The sequence below is a fragment of the Branchiostoma belcheri genome, unplaced genomic scaffold (assembly GCF_001625305.1).
Source record: "Branchiostoma belcheri isolate BF01 breed outbred unplaced genomic scaffold, Haploidv18h27 scaffold175, whole genome shotgun sequence".
NCBI classification, from domain to species: Eukaryota; Metazoa; Chordata; class Leptocardii; order Amphioxiformes; family Branchiostomatidae; genus Branchiostoma; species Branchiostoma belcheri.
Genome location: NW_017803213.1, coordinates 77798 through 94232, shown reverse-complemented (window position 1 = coordinate 94232; position 16435 = coordinate 77798). Strand labels below are relative to the sequence as shown.

The 16435-nt window shown below is 43.9% G+C and overlaps 2 protein-coding genes across 2 annotated transcripts; both read left to right on the top strand.

Moving 5' to 3' along the window:
* The first annotated feature begins 2407 nt into the window (after window positions 1-2407).
* On the top strand, window positions 2408-13181 carry LOC109467077 (myosin-7-like). The gene is made up of 32 exons (XM_019764982.1): window positions 2408-2611; window positions 2875-3018; window positions 3137-3293; window positions 3712-3739; window positions 3879-3975; window positions 4160-4252; window positions 4494-4557; window positions 4676-4777; window positions 4994-5230; window positions 5446-5714; window positions 5913-6128; window positions 6384-6699; window positions 6819-6889; window positions 7006-7211; window positions 7348-7608; window positions 7791-7938; window positions 8308-8415; window positions 8666-8812; window positions 8941-9126; window positions 9311-9397; window positions 9575-9720; window positions 9842-9989; window positions 10126-10251; window positions 10466-10672; window positions 10834-11015; window positions 11138-11748; window positions 11846-11997; window positions 12112-12200; window positions 12402-12603; window positions 12808-12906; window positions 13045-13123; window positions 13165-13181. Exons 1-32 carry the CDS (start codon window positions 2408-2410, stop codon window positions 13179-13181), a joined length of 5199 nt encoding a protein of 1732 aa, XP_019620541.1.
* On the top strand, window positions 13052-14359 carry LOC109467094 (myosin-7-like). The gene is made up of 4 exons (XM_019765000.1): window positions 13052-13266; window positions 13439-13609; window positions 13809-14009; window positions 14190-14359. The coding sequence occupies exons 1-4, from the start codon at window positions 13258-13260 to the stop codon at window positions 14313-14315; spliced, it is 507 nt and encodes a 168-aa protein (XP_019620559.1). The 5' UTR covers window positions 13052-13257; the 3' UTR covers window positions 14316-14359.
* The last annotated feature ends 2076 nt before the right edge of the window (window positions 14360-16435 follow it).

The following is a 16435-nucleotide window of genomic DNA, read 5'->3' as shown; positions in this document are numbered from 1 at the left end:
TTCGAATTTGAAACTGCATTTAAAGTCACCTTGATTCGTTTCTTCAGTCGCTCAAACATTCCTTGCATTTCCAAGATCTATCCTGTTTTGTTACAACATGACCAAGTCCAAGCTCACAACAATCTAAATCATGATCGAAAATGATAATTAAAAATGCTAATCTACATCCTGATATGCCCTGACGTTGTCAGTCACAACATACACAAAAGTCAATATCTGTGACTTACAAGGTTTTCGCTGAGAAAACATCTGGTCCCTTTCAGCTGATGAAGTGTAGTCATAGTGAAGCAACTGGACTGAATGGTGTAGACGTAGGACAAAAGCTTGATTTAAATAGATAACTTCAAGCCCTGACTAATGAGGAAATACCAAGCCCAATTCTTTAACAAAAGCACTCCTCACATAACTTCCCATACCTCCTGTTGGCTGCTCATCTCGTAGCTTCCAGAAAGCTGAATCAAAATAGTAGTTCTCTACAAAACCTACGTTTTAACTTTCTACATGACGTCGCCTAAAAGCACCGTTGACCATGCTAATGACATTCACCACAAGAAAGATATAATCAGATGTGTTTCAATATTGACTTACTCTTTTTCACCGTCACAGCTTGAAGCGCTCCACAGTCACACATTTTGCTATAATATTGAAGGATAAACAGCAACAATATACTTGTAATCTTCGTGTACAATATTTTCTACTGGTTTGATGCTTTAGATAGTGTTAACATTGCAAACCTTCTTTTTTGAGTACGAGAGCAGCTGTGTCAATCTGGGCAATTTTAGATTTGACAGTAAGTTATGCATGGCGAGGCAAATTCACGGCAGTTGGAAGATACTTGTATGGACAGTTTCGCAAAAGAATGCAAAGTATGGGTCTATAAGATATTTTCAAACATGCACATTCATTTAGGAGAAATACAATTTCTGCAAATACTGGTTTAGAACTTTAGAATATTTCGGCATAGACTTTTTCAGAAATCAATATCAGAATAAATAGCAACCCTTAGCTTCGTGTTGTTGATTTCACGAAGGCAAACCTAAGTGTCTATTACACGCTCCATTGGATACAAAGAAACAGTAAGAATACTGAATGTCTAGCCATCGTACCCATTCTACAAATAGCTACAAAGTCGATCTGGTCAGCCATTTTGGCCATTGTAGTTTCCAAAGCGCACTAGATTTTACATCTTATCATATAGATGTAGAAAACGAAAAATCCTTCATTTTCATAAAGCATGTAAATTGAGACTAAAATGGCAACGCTGATATTGGGTTACAACTATAACAAGCAAAATCAATACCGCTTAAAACTTGATTGTGCAGCCAAGTTCAACTTGTGTGTTCCTTCTCCGAATAGTTCCATTTAACACAGTGTCAACGGGTGAAATGTATATTGTAACGACATACGTGCACTCGCAGTAAACGTTAACAACAGGCCACAACCTTGCGGACAAACTTTCGGCGCTACGCATACCCGACAATCTGTAAAATGTGAACTCCGCGCTGTGATGTTTTTCTTGGGGTAATTCTAGATACTATTTCGTGCAATATGGCCTAGTCGGCAAATGCTCCCAAACGTCCCAAAACAGTAAAGATACTTGGAAATGTAGAGTATGTGAAGTCTGTTTTCCTTTCAGTATTATTAGATCATGAAACTGCCAAGTGTCCCATGCATTAGAACACAGCTGTGACGGCAATCAGTCAAGTTTGCTAATCCAACATTGTAGGGTGACCTTGAACATAGAATTAACGCAGTGACCAATAGACTGAAGGGCCTAATTGTTCACTCACCAATAGAGCATCAAACAAGTGCTTCCACAGCACATTGCTTTAGCATATCATTCACATGACATTCGCGTATATAAGACAGTGACAGCCACCGATCTTTCACAGCTTTGCCAGTTGAAGGTAAGTGTTGCAGAATGTGAAACCATTGAGCGCACATTATCCTGATTACGTTGTGGTGTTTCATGCCACAAAGAACTAGCAAGCCTCGTGTTTTTTTGCCATCACGATTGGGACATGGACTTGTTCACTCTTATTTGAATTTCTATATTCCACCAAAACGCTCAGTAAAACGACAATAGAGTGACGTCTGAAAGGCCGTTTGAACTTGATAGAATGAACCAAGACTGGCTGCCGCTGCCGTTGACATCATTCTGTCATCATTGAAGAAAAAAACAGAAATTTAGATGGACAACGTATTTTGAAACAGCTTTTTGAAATTACTTTCCTAGACTGATTCAAGTTTACTTGAACTATATTTTTGTTTATTTCGGAATTCATATTTTATTTTCGCACAACTTAAATAGTGTGATATTCTTTGACGAAAACGTCTATCCTGCCCTCCTTTCAGCTGCAGTCACTCAACTTTCTCCTTGGTCTGAGTCTCCAACCAAAGAGCCACCATGCCAGCCTACGGTCCCAGTCTCATGGACCAGCCGTCCGAATGGTTCCTCGCGGGGAAACCAGACGTCATGCGAGCGATGAAGACGGCACCCTATGATCCCAAGAAGAACTTCTGGGCTCCTGACAAGAAGGAAATCTTCATCAAGGTCGAAGCCAAGAGCGAGAAAGGTGATGACGTCACCTGTGTGGGTGATGGGGGAGCGGTGAGTTCCAATTTTAATCACCTAAACAGAATTTTTGGCCATTGTCATTAACGTTGTTTATTCTAGCGTCACAACATCGGCGTAATGAACACATATCTACGATAAACCGCAAATTTCTGAACACGTGGATAAGTCAGGATCCAATCGGAATTACGACCGTTCATTGGAAAATAATCTCTCACAATTTGATCATCGGCATGTTTTATATTCTAGCTCCGTTTGTCACAAGCATTTGTATGAATTTCAATTTCCTTTGCCGCCAGACTGTCGTCGTCAAGAAGGCCAAGCTGTTGCCCCAGAACCCGTCCAAGTTCGCCTGCGCAGAGGACATGGTGAACATGACCTTCCTGCACGAGGCCGCTGTGCTGGGTAACCTGAGGGAGCGTTATGAGAACACTCTCATCTACGTGAGTTTCCTTTAATCAAATATTCGCTATCTGCATTTTACAGTTCGTGCGTAGACAAACTTATCATAAAAACAAAAGATTCATTGAAATATGTCACAACAAAGCAATCTTCTTACAGACTTACTCCGGCCTGTTCTGCGTCGTGATCAACCCCTTCAAGCTGCTGCCCATCTATACCCCGAACGTGGTGGACCAGTACCGCGGCAAGAGGCGTACGGAGGTGCCTCCCCATCTCTTCTGCGTGGTGGACAATGCCTACCAGAACATGGTGGCAGGCAAGTATCTAAGATTCTATGAAAATCTGTATAATGCTTGTGATGAATGGACGAATAAAACTCAACACTGGTGGTGGTATTAGTGATATAGTGGTGAGTGCTCCTACAATTTATTGAGGGGCAAACGATTTGAGAATCTGCTCTATTTAAGGGCAGGGGACTACATGGCAGGGGAAGGATTAGCGAGCTACGATTAGATAAAAGTAGTCGCGGCATGGCAGATCGTAATCAGGAAGAACGTATTTGCTTATCGGGTAGAAATCAGCAGGACTTGTTCCTTTAGTTGTTTGCTTTTCAAAATCAAGCTGCACATGTACGTGTACTCATTACGCAAGTTAGAACATGCATGCTTTTGGCATTTACTTAGGACATATACTGTAGAATTATCTACTAATGGTTACGTGTCTCATCATTCCAGAACGCCAGTGCCAGTCTTGCCTCATCACGTAAGATATTTCAATACTAAATGAAGCTTTCAACCTTTCTTGTTCTACGGAATTACTTTACAAAGTGCAACGTTCCCCTATCAGCACGTTCCATCGTAACGTTTATGGTGCAAATTTTCTATTTTGCTTTACTACTCAGTGGCGAGTCTGGTGCCGGGAAGACTGAGAACACGAAGAAGGTTATTGCCTACCTGGCCATGGTTTCCGGAACCCCCGGTGGTGGCCAGGAGAAGAAGGTATGTCTTAAGTAGAGTTCAGTTGAACATATATTGGCGACTGACTCGTTTGACTGACTCTAGACAGCTTTCGCTATTTAGCTGGATGTCTTTGCATTAAAGATCACCAAATGTGCGCAACATTTTGTTCCCAATGTAAACGTATATTAATTATCTTCTTTTTGCTTGTTTGCTATTCCTGTAGATCGGTCTAGAGGAGCAGATCGTGCAGACTAACCCTGTACTTGAGGCTTTCGGTAACGCCAAGACCGTGAGGAACAACAACTCCTCCCGATTCGTAAGTACAACAGGTTGCTCTCCAACTATGACCATCAATGCCATAAACGTGTGGATTCCTTATCAATGACGATAAAGAGAACTTTACTTGACGACTGTATACCAAGCTAATTTTATAGCTCTAAAACAGTACTACTTCTATTCATGAATACATGGCAACATTTTCAAAAATGTTCCTATTCTGTATCATATGACGTAATAGCAAGACGGTAAAAGGTTCCCTTCTCATTGACTACCTCCAGGGTAAATTCATCCGTATCCACTTCACCAAAATCGGCAAGCTGTCCGGAGCTGACATTGAAAGCTGTAAGTACCATGTGCTATTTGTGCCATACAAATCATCACTATCCAATACCATTGCAGCATTCAAACTTTTATTGTATGCAAGTTGAAGACACTCACCATATATTTTCAACTCGTCCAGACCTGCTGGAGAAGTCCCGTGTAGTGGATCAGCTGCCCGGCATGGAGCGTGGTTACCATATCTTCTTCCTCATCATGTCCAACGGCATCCCGGCTGTCACAGGTAAGAAATCACCGAAGTGGTTGATACTGCAGAGAGGAATAAACAAAGATAGGAAACGGTTTTAGCAAGCTTTTACAATAGCTTCATTGATGGTAAATAGCTAGACAGAACAAATACTAAAGAAAGAAATTTATGATCACTTGGTAGTATACATAAAAGGACAGTCACATAATATATGCAGAAGACACATTTCGACGTTATTTTTCTTCCATTTAGAGCGCATCATGACTGGCACGGACCCCTCCCTGTACCACTTCATCAAGGAGGGTGTGTACACCGTGGCTGGTATGAACGACCAGGAGGAGATGGGCCTGACCGATGAGGGTTTCGACATCCTGGGTTTCGCTAACGAGGAAAAGTCCAGTGTGTACGACTTCTGCGGTGGTATCCTGCATATGGGAAATCTGAAGTACGTCGACAAGAAGGACCAGGGTGATTGCGAGGATCCTGCCCGTAAGTCATTTCGTCTACACTTCAACGTTTGTGTTTCAGAATATGAACGATTTGTTTTGCTTCACATGTGTTGATGATTTGTGGGTTCTTTTTTACTATATCGATAGTAATGTGTATTATTGATCAAACAACACGCTGTAAAGAGACCAGCAGTTTCTATAACAATGCAATATGCAAAATGATACCACGTTCCAATATTTCTGATAATTTTACAGCCGCGGAGAAGGCAGGCCGCCTGTTCGGTGTAGATGGCATGCAACTTTTGAACAACATCTTGAAGCCACGTGTCAAGGTCGGCAACGAGTTTGTGACCAAGGGCCAGACTGCCCAACAGTGTTCCAACTCCACTAGCGGTTTGGCCAAGGGTATCTATGGCAAAATCTTCAAGTACCTGATCGACAAGTGTAACGAGACCCTGGCTACTGAGCACGAGAGAGCCTTCTTCATTGGTGTGCTGGATATTGCTGGCTTTGAGATCTTCGAGGTGAACTTACCACTTGACAAATCATATATTTGTTAATCTAGGCAATTGCTCAGTAGCCTCTTAATACATAGTTTCTCTACCTAGGCTAATCGTTTCATTTGCATTCAATCCAGACTTGGCAAATTTTATTGCCCGATTCTTCATTAACTTCTTGGTGCCTCGTTTCTCTAACTTGTTTGTTCTCTCAAACTCATTCAGCTCAACAGTCTTGACCAGATTTGCATCAACTACACCAACGAGAAGCTGCAGCAGTTCTTCAACCACCACATGTTCGTACAAGAGCAGGAAGAGTACAAGGCTGAGCAGATCGAATGGACCTTCGTCGACTTCGGCATGGACTTGGCAGCCTGCTTGGAGCTCATCGAAAAGGTAAGCAGTGATCTGTTTTCTACGGTTAAGTCTTCATCAAAAATTGCATGTAATAGCGTTTCAATGCAGATCCAAAAAAGGATTTCCAGGCATCAATGGCGATTACCAATGAAGGGTCTTCATTAGGAAGGGTACATTCACCGTGTCTATAGACACATTAAAAAACTCAATTTATGTATGTTTTGTGCTACCCTTATATTACCGTATGTAGACAATAATCTTAGCGGCTTGTATCCTTATCGATCTTGCCTGATGACACGTAGATGATATGTCACCAAATACAACGGCGTATCTTTACAGAAAGGAGGTCTGCTGCCAACCTTGGAGGAACAGTGCATCATGCCCAAGGCCTCTGACCAGACCTTCATCGAGAAGCTGCATAACACCCATCTGGGCAAGCATCCCAAGTACGGCAAGCCAAAGCCAGGCAAGAAGAAGTACGAGGCTCACTTTGAGCTGGGTCACTACGCCGGACCTGTGGCCTACAACATCTCCAACTGGCTGGACAAGAACAAGGACCCCGTGAACGAGAGTGCTGTCATCACCCTGAAGGGCAGCAAGAACCCGCTTATGCCTCAAATCTGGTCGGACTACCAAACGGCAGAAGAGCAGGCTGGTCAGTAATTTCCGTACAAGTGTTTGTCTTACCAATATTTCTTTTACTAATACTTGCATAATATCGTTTAATGAGTCAGGTTACCCCTGTTGATTATACAATGTTTTATAATCTTACAGCTGACAAGAGCGGTGGCGGTGGCAAGAGGAAGAAGAGTGGCTCCATGCAGACTGTGACCAGTGTTCACAGGGTAAGATTCTAAGTGTGTGAATTGTTTTCATGAAAGGCGTAGTCTGCATGTCATAGTCTGACTTAAAAGCAATTGCTGTGTGAATTCACTATATTTGTGTGTTATCAATGAAATAGGAGCAACTGGGTGCCCTGATGGCCAACCTCCACGCCACCTACCCCAGCTTCGTGCGTTGCCTGATCCCCAACGAAATCAAGACTGGTGGTATCATCGACGGCCCTCTGGTCTTCAACCAGCTGACTTGCAACGGTGTACTTGAGGGTATCCGTATCTGTCAGAAGGGCTTCCCCAACAGGAGCATCTATGCTGACTTCTTCGACAGGTACGAGTTACACATTGTATGATGATTTAGTACGTTTGTTTTTGTTGCAGTTTAAGAATAAAGGATGGTAGAAAATGATCTGATTTCTCAAGCCATAGCCGCTAGAAAAATTTCATATGTATATTCCTATCTACAGGTACAAGGTCCTGGCCGCTGACCTGTTTGATCCCAACGAGTTCTTGGAGGGTAAGGAAGCCTGCCAAATGATCCTGGACAAGATCAAGTTGGAGAAGACCAGGTATTCCTGTGGTCTCAACAAGGTGTTCTTCAAGGCTGGTACCCTGGCTATCCTTGAGGAGATCCGCGAGGAGAAGGTCAACGAAATCTATGTGAAAATGCAGGCTCGTGCCCTTGGCAAGAGTGCGCGCAAGAAGTACATGAAGCTGTATGGTTCACGGTGAGTTTTATTATCCAATGACGCTACTGGTATAGCTTTTCACATACTAGTTGTACCTGAATATCCTCATTGACTCGTAACCGGAAATAATTTATCTATAGGAATTTTCTGTTACATGGACGTTTCGCTACATTCACACCTGCAGACTTTTGACCTAATTATTGTAATCTAACCCATCTTAGGGCGGCTGTCGGTACACTGCAGCGCAACATCCGCGCCTGGTTCAGGCTCCGTAACGACTGGTGGATCAGGATGTACCAGGCTCTGCAACCCAAGCTGACTGGAGGCATGGCAGAGGAACTACTCAAGGAAACCAAGATCAAACTCGTGGTATAGTTATTCGTTATACACTATTGAAAAAGAAACTAGCGCGAACAAATTCTCGCGCATTACTGCGGGCGAGACTGGTCATCTGGCTTATCAACGGCTGATTTGTCTATCAAACCTATCTCACTGTTCTGATCTGTCGACCTGGTTCTAACTGATTGTAGTCACTGTTAACTATAACTACAACGCAATGCTTCAAATGAGAATTCTCTCAGCTCGGTTTATTATTATCGCCTTTCTAAACCTTTGCCTTGTCTGCTGTAAACAAGTCCGTAACATTTGACTCAAGTTATAGATATACGATGGCACTAGAATACTCAGATGTCGATTAAGTAGTCGATTTAAGTACTAATACCCATTTTTTTCTTCCAGGCAATGGAAAAACACTATGAGAAGGTTACGGCGGATCGGGCAGAGTTGCAAGCAAAGTATAACGACGTCCAAGCCGCGAAGGATAAGATCAATGAGTTGCTGTTCAATGTAAGATCCCTATATTTCTATTAGTAACGCATTCGCTATTGTGGCATAGAAAACTAGACATGAATGCAGTGGTGGTCTGTCAATTATATTTGACCAATATGAGGACATCCACTGGGAGTTAACGTAATGGCCTATGTGTTACATCCGTATAATGCATGTTTGACATTGCTGATTTTGATTAGATGTAGATGTGGACTTGACGGATTGTCCATATGTTGAAACTACTATCGTATATTGACTTCTTCCATAGGAGAGGGACATCATGTTGAACGGCGAGGAGCGCGTGAATTCCCTGCTGAAGGAGAAGGCAGAACTGGACGCCCAGCTGCAGGAAATCGAGGAGCGCGTGGAGGATGTTTCCGACCAGAACAGGCAGATGGAGTCCAAGAAAATGAAGGTACGTCAAAGGAGTCTATCATCGGATGCATATGTTTAGTATGTTGCTTTTCTATAATTCCATGTATATAATACTGTCATTTACGTCCCAGGCCATTAATGCATTTTATATTTCTTCCACACACACAGGCGGAACAAGAATGCGACGAGATGAAGAAGGAGATTGAAACCATAACGGCCAAACTTAACAAGAGGGAGAAGGAAAAGCAGGAGGTAGAGGACAAACTGCGCGCCATGACTGAGGAGGTGGCCGTCAACGACGAGCTGATCGGCAAGCTCGGCCGCGAGAAGAAGAAGCTGGAGGAGCTCAATGCGGTAGGCAGTGGTCTCATGCTTACGTACTTTGCCCACAATTAAATCAGAATCGCCAGACATAGACAATGCAGCTCGTCATTCGTCGCCTCGAATATCTTATTTAGTAAATATTGAATCATGAATCATGACATATTTAAACATATGTGCTGAGCTCACGTGCTTACTTCTCATTGATACATTTCAGCAAACCCTGGATGACCTCCAGTCCGAGGAAGACAAGACTCAGAACCTCACCAAGCTCAAAGTCAAGCTGGAGCAGACCTTGGATGACGTAAGAGATACACTATGTTCATATCCATGATAAGCATGTGGAGGGGACGTCAGCTTCTTGGAATATGTTGGGACATCTTGCAGTAAATAAATCAAACCAGATTTGTGTCAATCTAAACGTCTTCGTCTACACATCACCTGTGATTACGTTTAGAGATGTTTACGTCTATCCCCCTAGCTTGAGGACAACCTTGAGCACGACAAGAAGATCCGTGCTGATGTTGACCGCGTCAAGAGGAAGCTGGAGAACGACCTGAAGAATGCCCAGGATCTTGTGGTTGAACTTGAGCGCTACAAGGTTGAGCTTGAGGAGAAGCTGAAGAAGTGAGTGGATCATAGTCTGTCTCTAGATTGGATCATAGACTGTCTTTCAAACATGCATTGCATCTTACAAATGTGTTTTTCTGGCAGCAGATAACAGATTGCTTCTATATGGCCGATACAGGAAGGAGTTTGAGATCAACGCCCTGAACACCAAGGTGGAGGATGAGACTGGACTGGCAACTCAGCAGCAGAAGAAGACCAAGGAGCTGCAGGGCAGGATCGAAGAGCTGGAGGAGGAACTGGAGACAGAAAGAGCTGCTCGTGCCAAGGTACTTAACGCCAGTAATCAAAAGGCCAAACATAGTTTTCGCATATGCAATAGACAACTCTGCCAATCAAATTTGAATATTCCAGTACAGCTGTTGTAAAATCAAGTTCACTCATTCCTTTCTATAAAACTGACAGCTTGAGAGGCAGCGTGCCGAACTCTCGCGTGAGCTGGAAGACATCGGTGAGAAGCTGGAGGAATCTAGCGGCGCCACCGCTGCCCAGGTTGAGCAGAACAAGAAGAGAGAGGCTGAGCTCCAGAAGGTAACCTATGGTCTATGTCTGATATCTAAATCAATTGCTTCGATCAATCTCAGCTGTGTTGTCAGTACCTACCTTATTTTACACTGACAAATTACAATGATGTACCAAGCTAAAGGTTGTATGCGGGTCTGGACATTATTGGAATTTGTAAGAAAAACAATAACTGGGATGATGGGATATCTGCAAGCCATTACTTATCATAATCACCTAATAGGTTCGCCGTGAGCTGGAGGAGGCTACCATCGGCCATGAAGCCGCCACCGCCAGCTTGAGGAAGAAGCACAACGACACCGTGGCAGACATGACTGAGTCAGTCGAGAACCTGCAGAGGGCCAAGACCAAGCTCGAGAAGGAGAAGAACTCCCTCAGGGTGGAGGTCGATGATCTGGCTTCAAACGTCGAGCAGGTCACCAAGCAGAAGGTTGGTGCAATTTGAGCCGCAACCTTTGTCAATTTTATCATACATTATGAAGCCCGATACATGCTCATTTGATCAGTAGTAATTTTCATTTGAGCACATTTGATATCACTTGACGAAAGATTTACATCATCTCACTTGGTCCCATGTCTTGTCTTTTCCAGGTCCAAGCTGAGAAAATGAACAAGCAGCTTGAGGATCAGTACGTAGAAGCCAACGCAAGGTTGGAGGAGAATGGCCGTGTCGCACAGGAACTGGGATCCCTGAAGACTCGCCTGACCGCCGAGAACAACGACCTGCAGCGCCAGCTGGAGGAGTCAGAAGGCGTGTCTAATCAACTCAGCAGGTAGAATATTGGACACTCGAGAGAAAAAAATTATATAATATAATATTGGTCAATGTATACAAAATACTATCAGGTGTATCGAACAGAATGTACATGACTTGATGTGTAATGTTTATTCACAGAACAAAGAGCATGCTCACACAGCAGATGGAGGAGGTTAAGCGCCAGCTCGAGGAGGAGACCAAGGGCAAGAACGGTCTAGCCCACCAGCTGCGTGCTACTCAGTCCGACTGCGATGCTCTGCGTGAGTCCCTGGAGGAGGAGCAGGAGGCCAAGTCTGAAATTCAGCGCAATCTGGCCAAGGCTAACTCTGAGGTGGCGGCCTGGCGCTCCAAGTACGAGACCGACGCCATCCAGAGGACCGAGGAGCTGGAGGAGGCCAAGAAGAAGCTGGCCGCCCGTCTGCAAGACGCTGAGGAACAGGTTGAGTCCGCCAACGCCAAGTGTGCCAGCCTTGAGAAGACCAAGAACAGGTTGGCTGGCGAGGTGGAGGACCTGATGTTGGACGTGGAGAAGGCCAACACCCTGGCGTCTCAGCTGGAGAAGAAGCAGCGCCTGGTTGACAAGCAGACCGCCGAGTGGAGGCAAAAGGCTGAAACCCTCGGTGGCGAGTTGGAGACCTCACAGAAAGAGCACCGCGCCTACCAGACCGAGCTTCTGAAGCTGAAGAATGTCTACGACGAGGGCATTGAGGCTCTTGATGCCTTGAAGAAGGAGAATAAGGCTACACAGGGTATGTATTTGACATCTTTTCACCATTGTAAGACGATTCCCCGGTTGTGAAGGTGTGAATGTTGAATTAACGACATGATTTATACTTTTCTCGATAGAGGAAATCAACGACCTGAACGACCAACTTGGAGAGAGCGCAAAGAACATTCACGAGCTTGACAAGACCAAGAAGCGTCTGTCCGTTGAAAAGGAGGAGCTTCAGAATGCCTTGGACGAGGCAGAGGGCGCTCTTGAGATTGAACAGGGCAAGGTTAGTAGGTGGTCAATTGCTCTTTCAGAATTTATAATCTAAGCATTTTTTATCACATCACACAGAAGGCAGGGTATGTGCCCGTCAACAACATATTGATTTGAATTCTAACAGGTTGTTAGAACTCAGCTTGAACTGGCCCAGCTGAAGGGTGACATCGAGAAGAAAATCGCCGAAAAGGATGAAGAATTTGAAAGCTCACGGTGAGTTGATGGAAATTCTTAATCTAGCAAATGAAATGAAGCAGAAGACATCAGTGTAAAAGGTCTTCATCTTGAGTAAGCAGTTTATCTATTGAGCTTCTGTAATTATCGATCAAAAGATTCAAATTGAGAATTGGAATGTTACATTCATACGATTTTTTCTTCCAAACGTGTAATATTTATGTATTATATCTTCTTTAGTAAGAACCAGGCACGCGCCATGGATAGCGTGCAGGCCTCTATCGAGATCGAGGCAAAACAAAAGGGAGAAGCACAAAGGGCTAAGAAGTTCCTAGAAGGCCATCTCAACGAGGTTGAGGTTCAGCTGGAGACCGCCAACAGGTCCAACGCTGAGGCCAGGAAGACCATTGCCAAGCTGCACTCCCAGATCCAGGAGATGCAGGTAACTACAGATCTTTGGTACGCTTTGCTATTTGTTGAATAACTTGACAATATGACTCGGTAATGAATACACTATTCCAGTGGTGTATCAGATTGAAGTTAAGATGTATGTGATTCTTTGTACCGGCGTATTGTGGTATGTCAGGTAAATGAATCAACATACGGCAAAGTGTGGCAGAAATTAATCACAGATGCTTTTCTACAGGTCGCAATCGACGACGAACAGCGGCAGCGTGATGAGATCCGTGAGCAGTACAACATGTCTGAGCGCAAGTGTCAGATGCTGGTGTCTGAAGGTGATGAGGTAGGTATATGGTGCTTTGATTGTAGACCCGATACTAAGTTGTAATTCCTGCACTCTGCAACTGGAAAAGAAACTTTCTCTGAACTTTCTTTTTAAATTTCAATACAACCTTAATATATATATATATATAACTTCCAGGTCCGCGGGGCTCTGGACAACGCCGAGAGATCCCGTAAGGTCGCTGAATCTCAGCTGGTGGAGACCAACGAGAGGCTTGGTGAGCTGAGCACACAGAACTCAGCCTTGTCCGGACACAAGCGCAAGCTGGACGGTGACCTGGCGCAGATCCAGTCCGAGCTGGAGGAGGTCATCGGTGATCACAAGAATACGGAGGAGAGAGCCAAGAAGGCCATGGCTGACGTATGTATAGGCGACGTTCACTCTATACCTTAATATTGACATGTTCCATCAAATGCTACGCACAATTAGCGCAAATATTTCAGTGTGCATTCAATGGGGAGTGATGCTGTCATTTTAAGTAGTTGTTCTTTCAATGTATACAACACAATTAATCAATATGCTTTAAAACCAGACATCTCGCATGGCCGAGGATCTGCGTGTGGAGCAGGAGAACTCTCAGCACGCCGATAAGGTGAAGCGCACCATGGAGGCCAACCTGAAGGATCTGCAGCGCCGCCTGGATGAGGCTGAGGCAATCGCACTCAAGGGAGGCAAGCGCGCCATCCAGAAGCAGGAGAACAGGGTAAGTATTTGTAAGGAACCGTGTTTGTATCTTATCTTTGAATCAAGGTGCACTGCCAGACAGTTTTGTTTTAATCTCTTTGCATTTGGCGCTCTTGAAAAGAGACGAATCAGAGACAATCGGTCAATAGGTATTACGAGAAAAGCAATACCATTAATCTCATTTTAACTGTATCTTAAACCTCGGTCTCATCCATTAGATCCGCGATCTGGAGAACGACATTTCCCAGCAGAGCCGTCTGCACCAGGAGGACCTGAAGCAGCTGCGTAAGAACGAGCGCCGCCTCAAGGAGATGACCTTCCAGGCCGACGAGGACCGCAAGAACCAGGAGCGCATCCAGGAGCTGGTCGAGAAGCTGCAGCTGAAGATCAAGACCTTCAAGCGCCAAGTGGAGGAGGCTGTAAGTATCTCTTTTCTTAACAATATCATTCCTTTGTTCTTGGAGATTTTGTCCAACCTATATAAATGGGATGTTAGGTACCGGTGCTGTCATCCCCACAACAACAGCCAATCTTTGTCTACAAAATGCTTAATGACAACTTGGAAGGTGATACCAAAACCTCTTTTTTATTGGACACAGGAGGAGCAGGCATCGTCTAACATGGCCAAGTACCGCAAGGCCCAGCACGAGTACGAGGACGCCCTGGAGCGTGCTGAGATTGCCGAGAGCTCCCTCAACAAGCTTCGCTCCAAGTCCCGCAATTAAAGCGCCATGCACCAGTGACACTGTTCACAGACATCTCTTTCTCCTGCTTTACCTTTTGTTTGATTTGTTGACAATTTCGTCTCAATCCCGTAATAAAACGTAGTGAACCCCTATCTGTGGCGGCTTTGTCTTTCATTATACACACAAAGAAACAGGTATCTTTAAACCTTACATGTTGTCGAAAATATCTTTTCATCGTTCACACAATACATTCATGGGAACTCGAATGCTTCAGAGACGATAATAGGGGCAGAATAGCAACAATGATATCATATCTGAACATGTGTCACCTGACTATTGGGTAGGAATCGGAGCAATAGGTACAAGCGTTGATTAAAAAGTTCTCGGCCTCACCTAGAAGAGAGAAGTGAAACTCCCATTCTGGGGTATAGCTTTATACTACGACGTCTTACGTCACTGCCCACAGAAATTCAACGTTAGAGGGGACTATGTTGAAAAATAGTGTAGGAACAATGTTTCTGCCATGACGTTTTTTGGGAGAGGCTGGGAACCCAAGGAAGGGCGCTTAACTACACAATAAACAAGTTGAATTGCCTGTCCCCGTTTTTGACTCCCAGAATAGGCCATGTCTGACTTATCATAAACTATGTAGGTCAGTAAGTAAAGTGTCGGAAACTCGGGGAGAGGGTTTGATAGTTTGAAAGTCCTTTTTTAAGACACATTATACCTCTATGCCCTGTCCTGCCAAACATCCTGTGTAAGGTCTAAATCCCAACAAACGTAGCGCACTAGACGCTCCAAAACTATGGTTATCACATTTCTGAGTGAATATTTTCCCAAAAGTAACTGGAAAGCTAGTATTCGACCTAGTGCATTTCACTGAAGGATCTGACCTTGACAAATATGATATTACTGGAAAGGATAATGAATAAGCTCGCCAATAACACACTTCTGGTAAAGAAATAAGGGAGATACGATTACCCAAATTAAAGTTTTCCAAATATTTGAGTCTAGTTTCATTGTACGACTTCATCCGCTAATCCAAGATGTACCTGGAGGTGTCCGCTGCGCTTACGGAAATAATACGTATGTATGAATAACGATATAAATCCGGACCTTCGAAATTCCGCCATGGTGCCACACAACGATGTAGAAAAATGTTCAAGTCGCAGGGCTATGTAAACAAAACGTCGGAGAATACTAACAGCTGCACCACGTTAGTATGTCACTGGTGAAAGAGGCTTCTCTACACAAGCGTTCGGGGTAAGAACGAAATTGTGTTTGTGTGGAAGAACGCCTTTCTCCTCCTTTCTGCGAACGCGCGTCAAGATACCAAACATTCAGCTGAATTGAAGTGTCTTGCTGAAAGTTCTCTTCTGGCTGATACGATCAGACCTGGCCTTGTAGATTCAACGATAAGCGCTTGGCCTAATCTTTGGTGTAACTGATCATGGAATATATCTTACATGTTCAAAATTCTACCATATAACTTTGATAAATTACTACTGAACGACAGGAACTAAGCATTGAACAATGGTCCTTATGGTTGACATTATTCCTGATCTTTTTGTCGATAGCGCTCATTGCACTCTGTGCGCGTTGCGAAGGACAGGTACAAACAAGAAACATATGGGCAATGAACACCAGCCTTTTTGGTAACCATATAAGACATCCTCTACAACACAGTTAATAAGAACAAAATCTAGATTTCAAGAAACACACAATCAGTAGAAACAATCAGTACTGACCTTCAATTTTCCACGGCCACCCTTCATCGTGCTAAGAAAAATGAACAGATTTTGCTATACTGCTTACGTATGAACCCAAAATAGACATATGCACCCTTGCTATTGGATAGATAATTGTCACAGGCACGTATAATTGAATACACTTTTCGTTGATTACACGAGCAGCTGCATAAGCAGGGTAAAAGCAGATTTCGCGGCAAATATCTGTAGGGCCTGAGTTATGTATGACGAAGCAAATTCAAAGCAGCTATAACCGGGTACTTGAGACTCGGTTTTGCAAAAGAATTCAAATGATGCGTCAAGAAAATATTTCCCAACGTGCTTATACAATACTGGATAGGGGCGCATGGTGCACTGATGGACTATAGGTTTTGAAATACCTGTATTGTTCAGTCTTTTCCCATTTCAAGG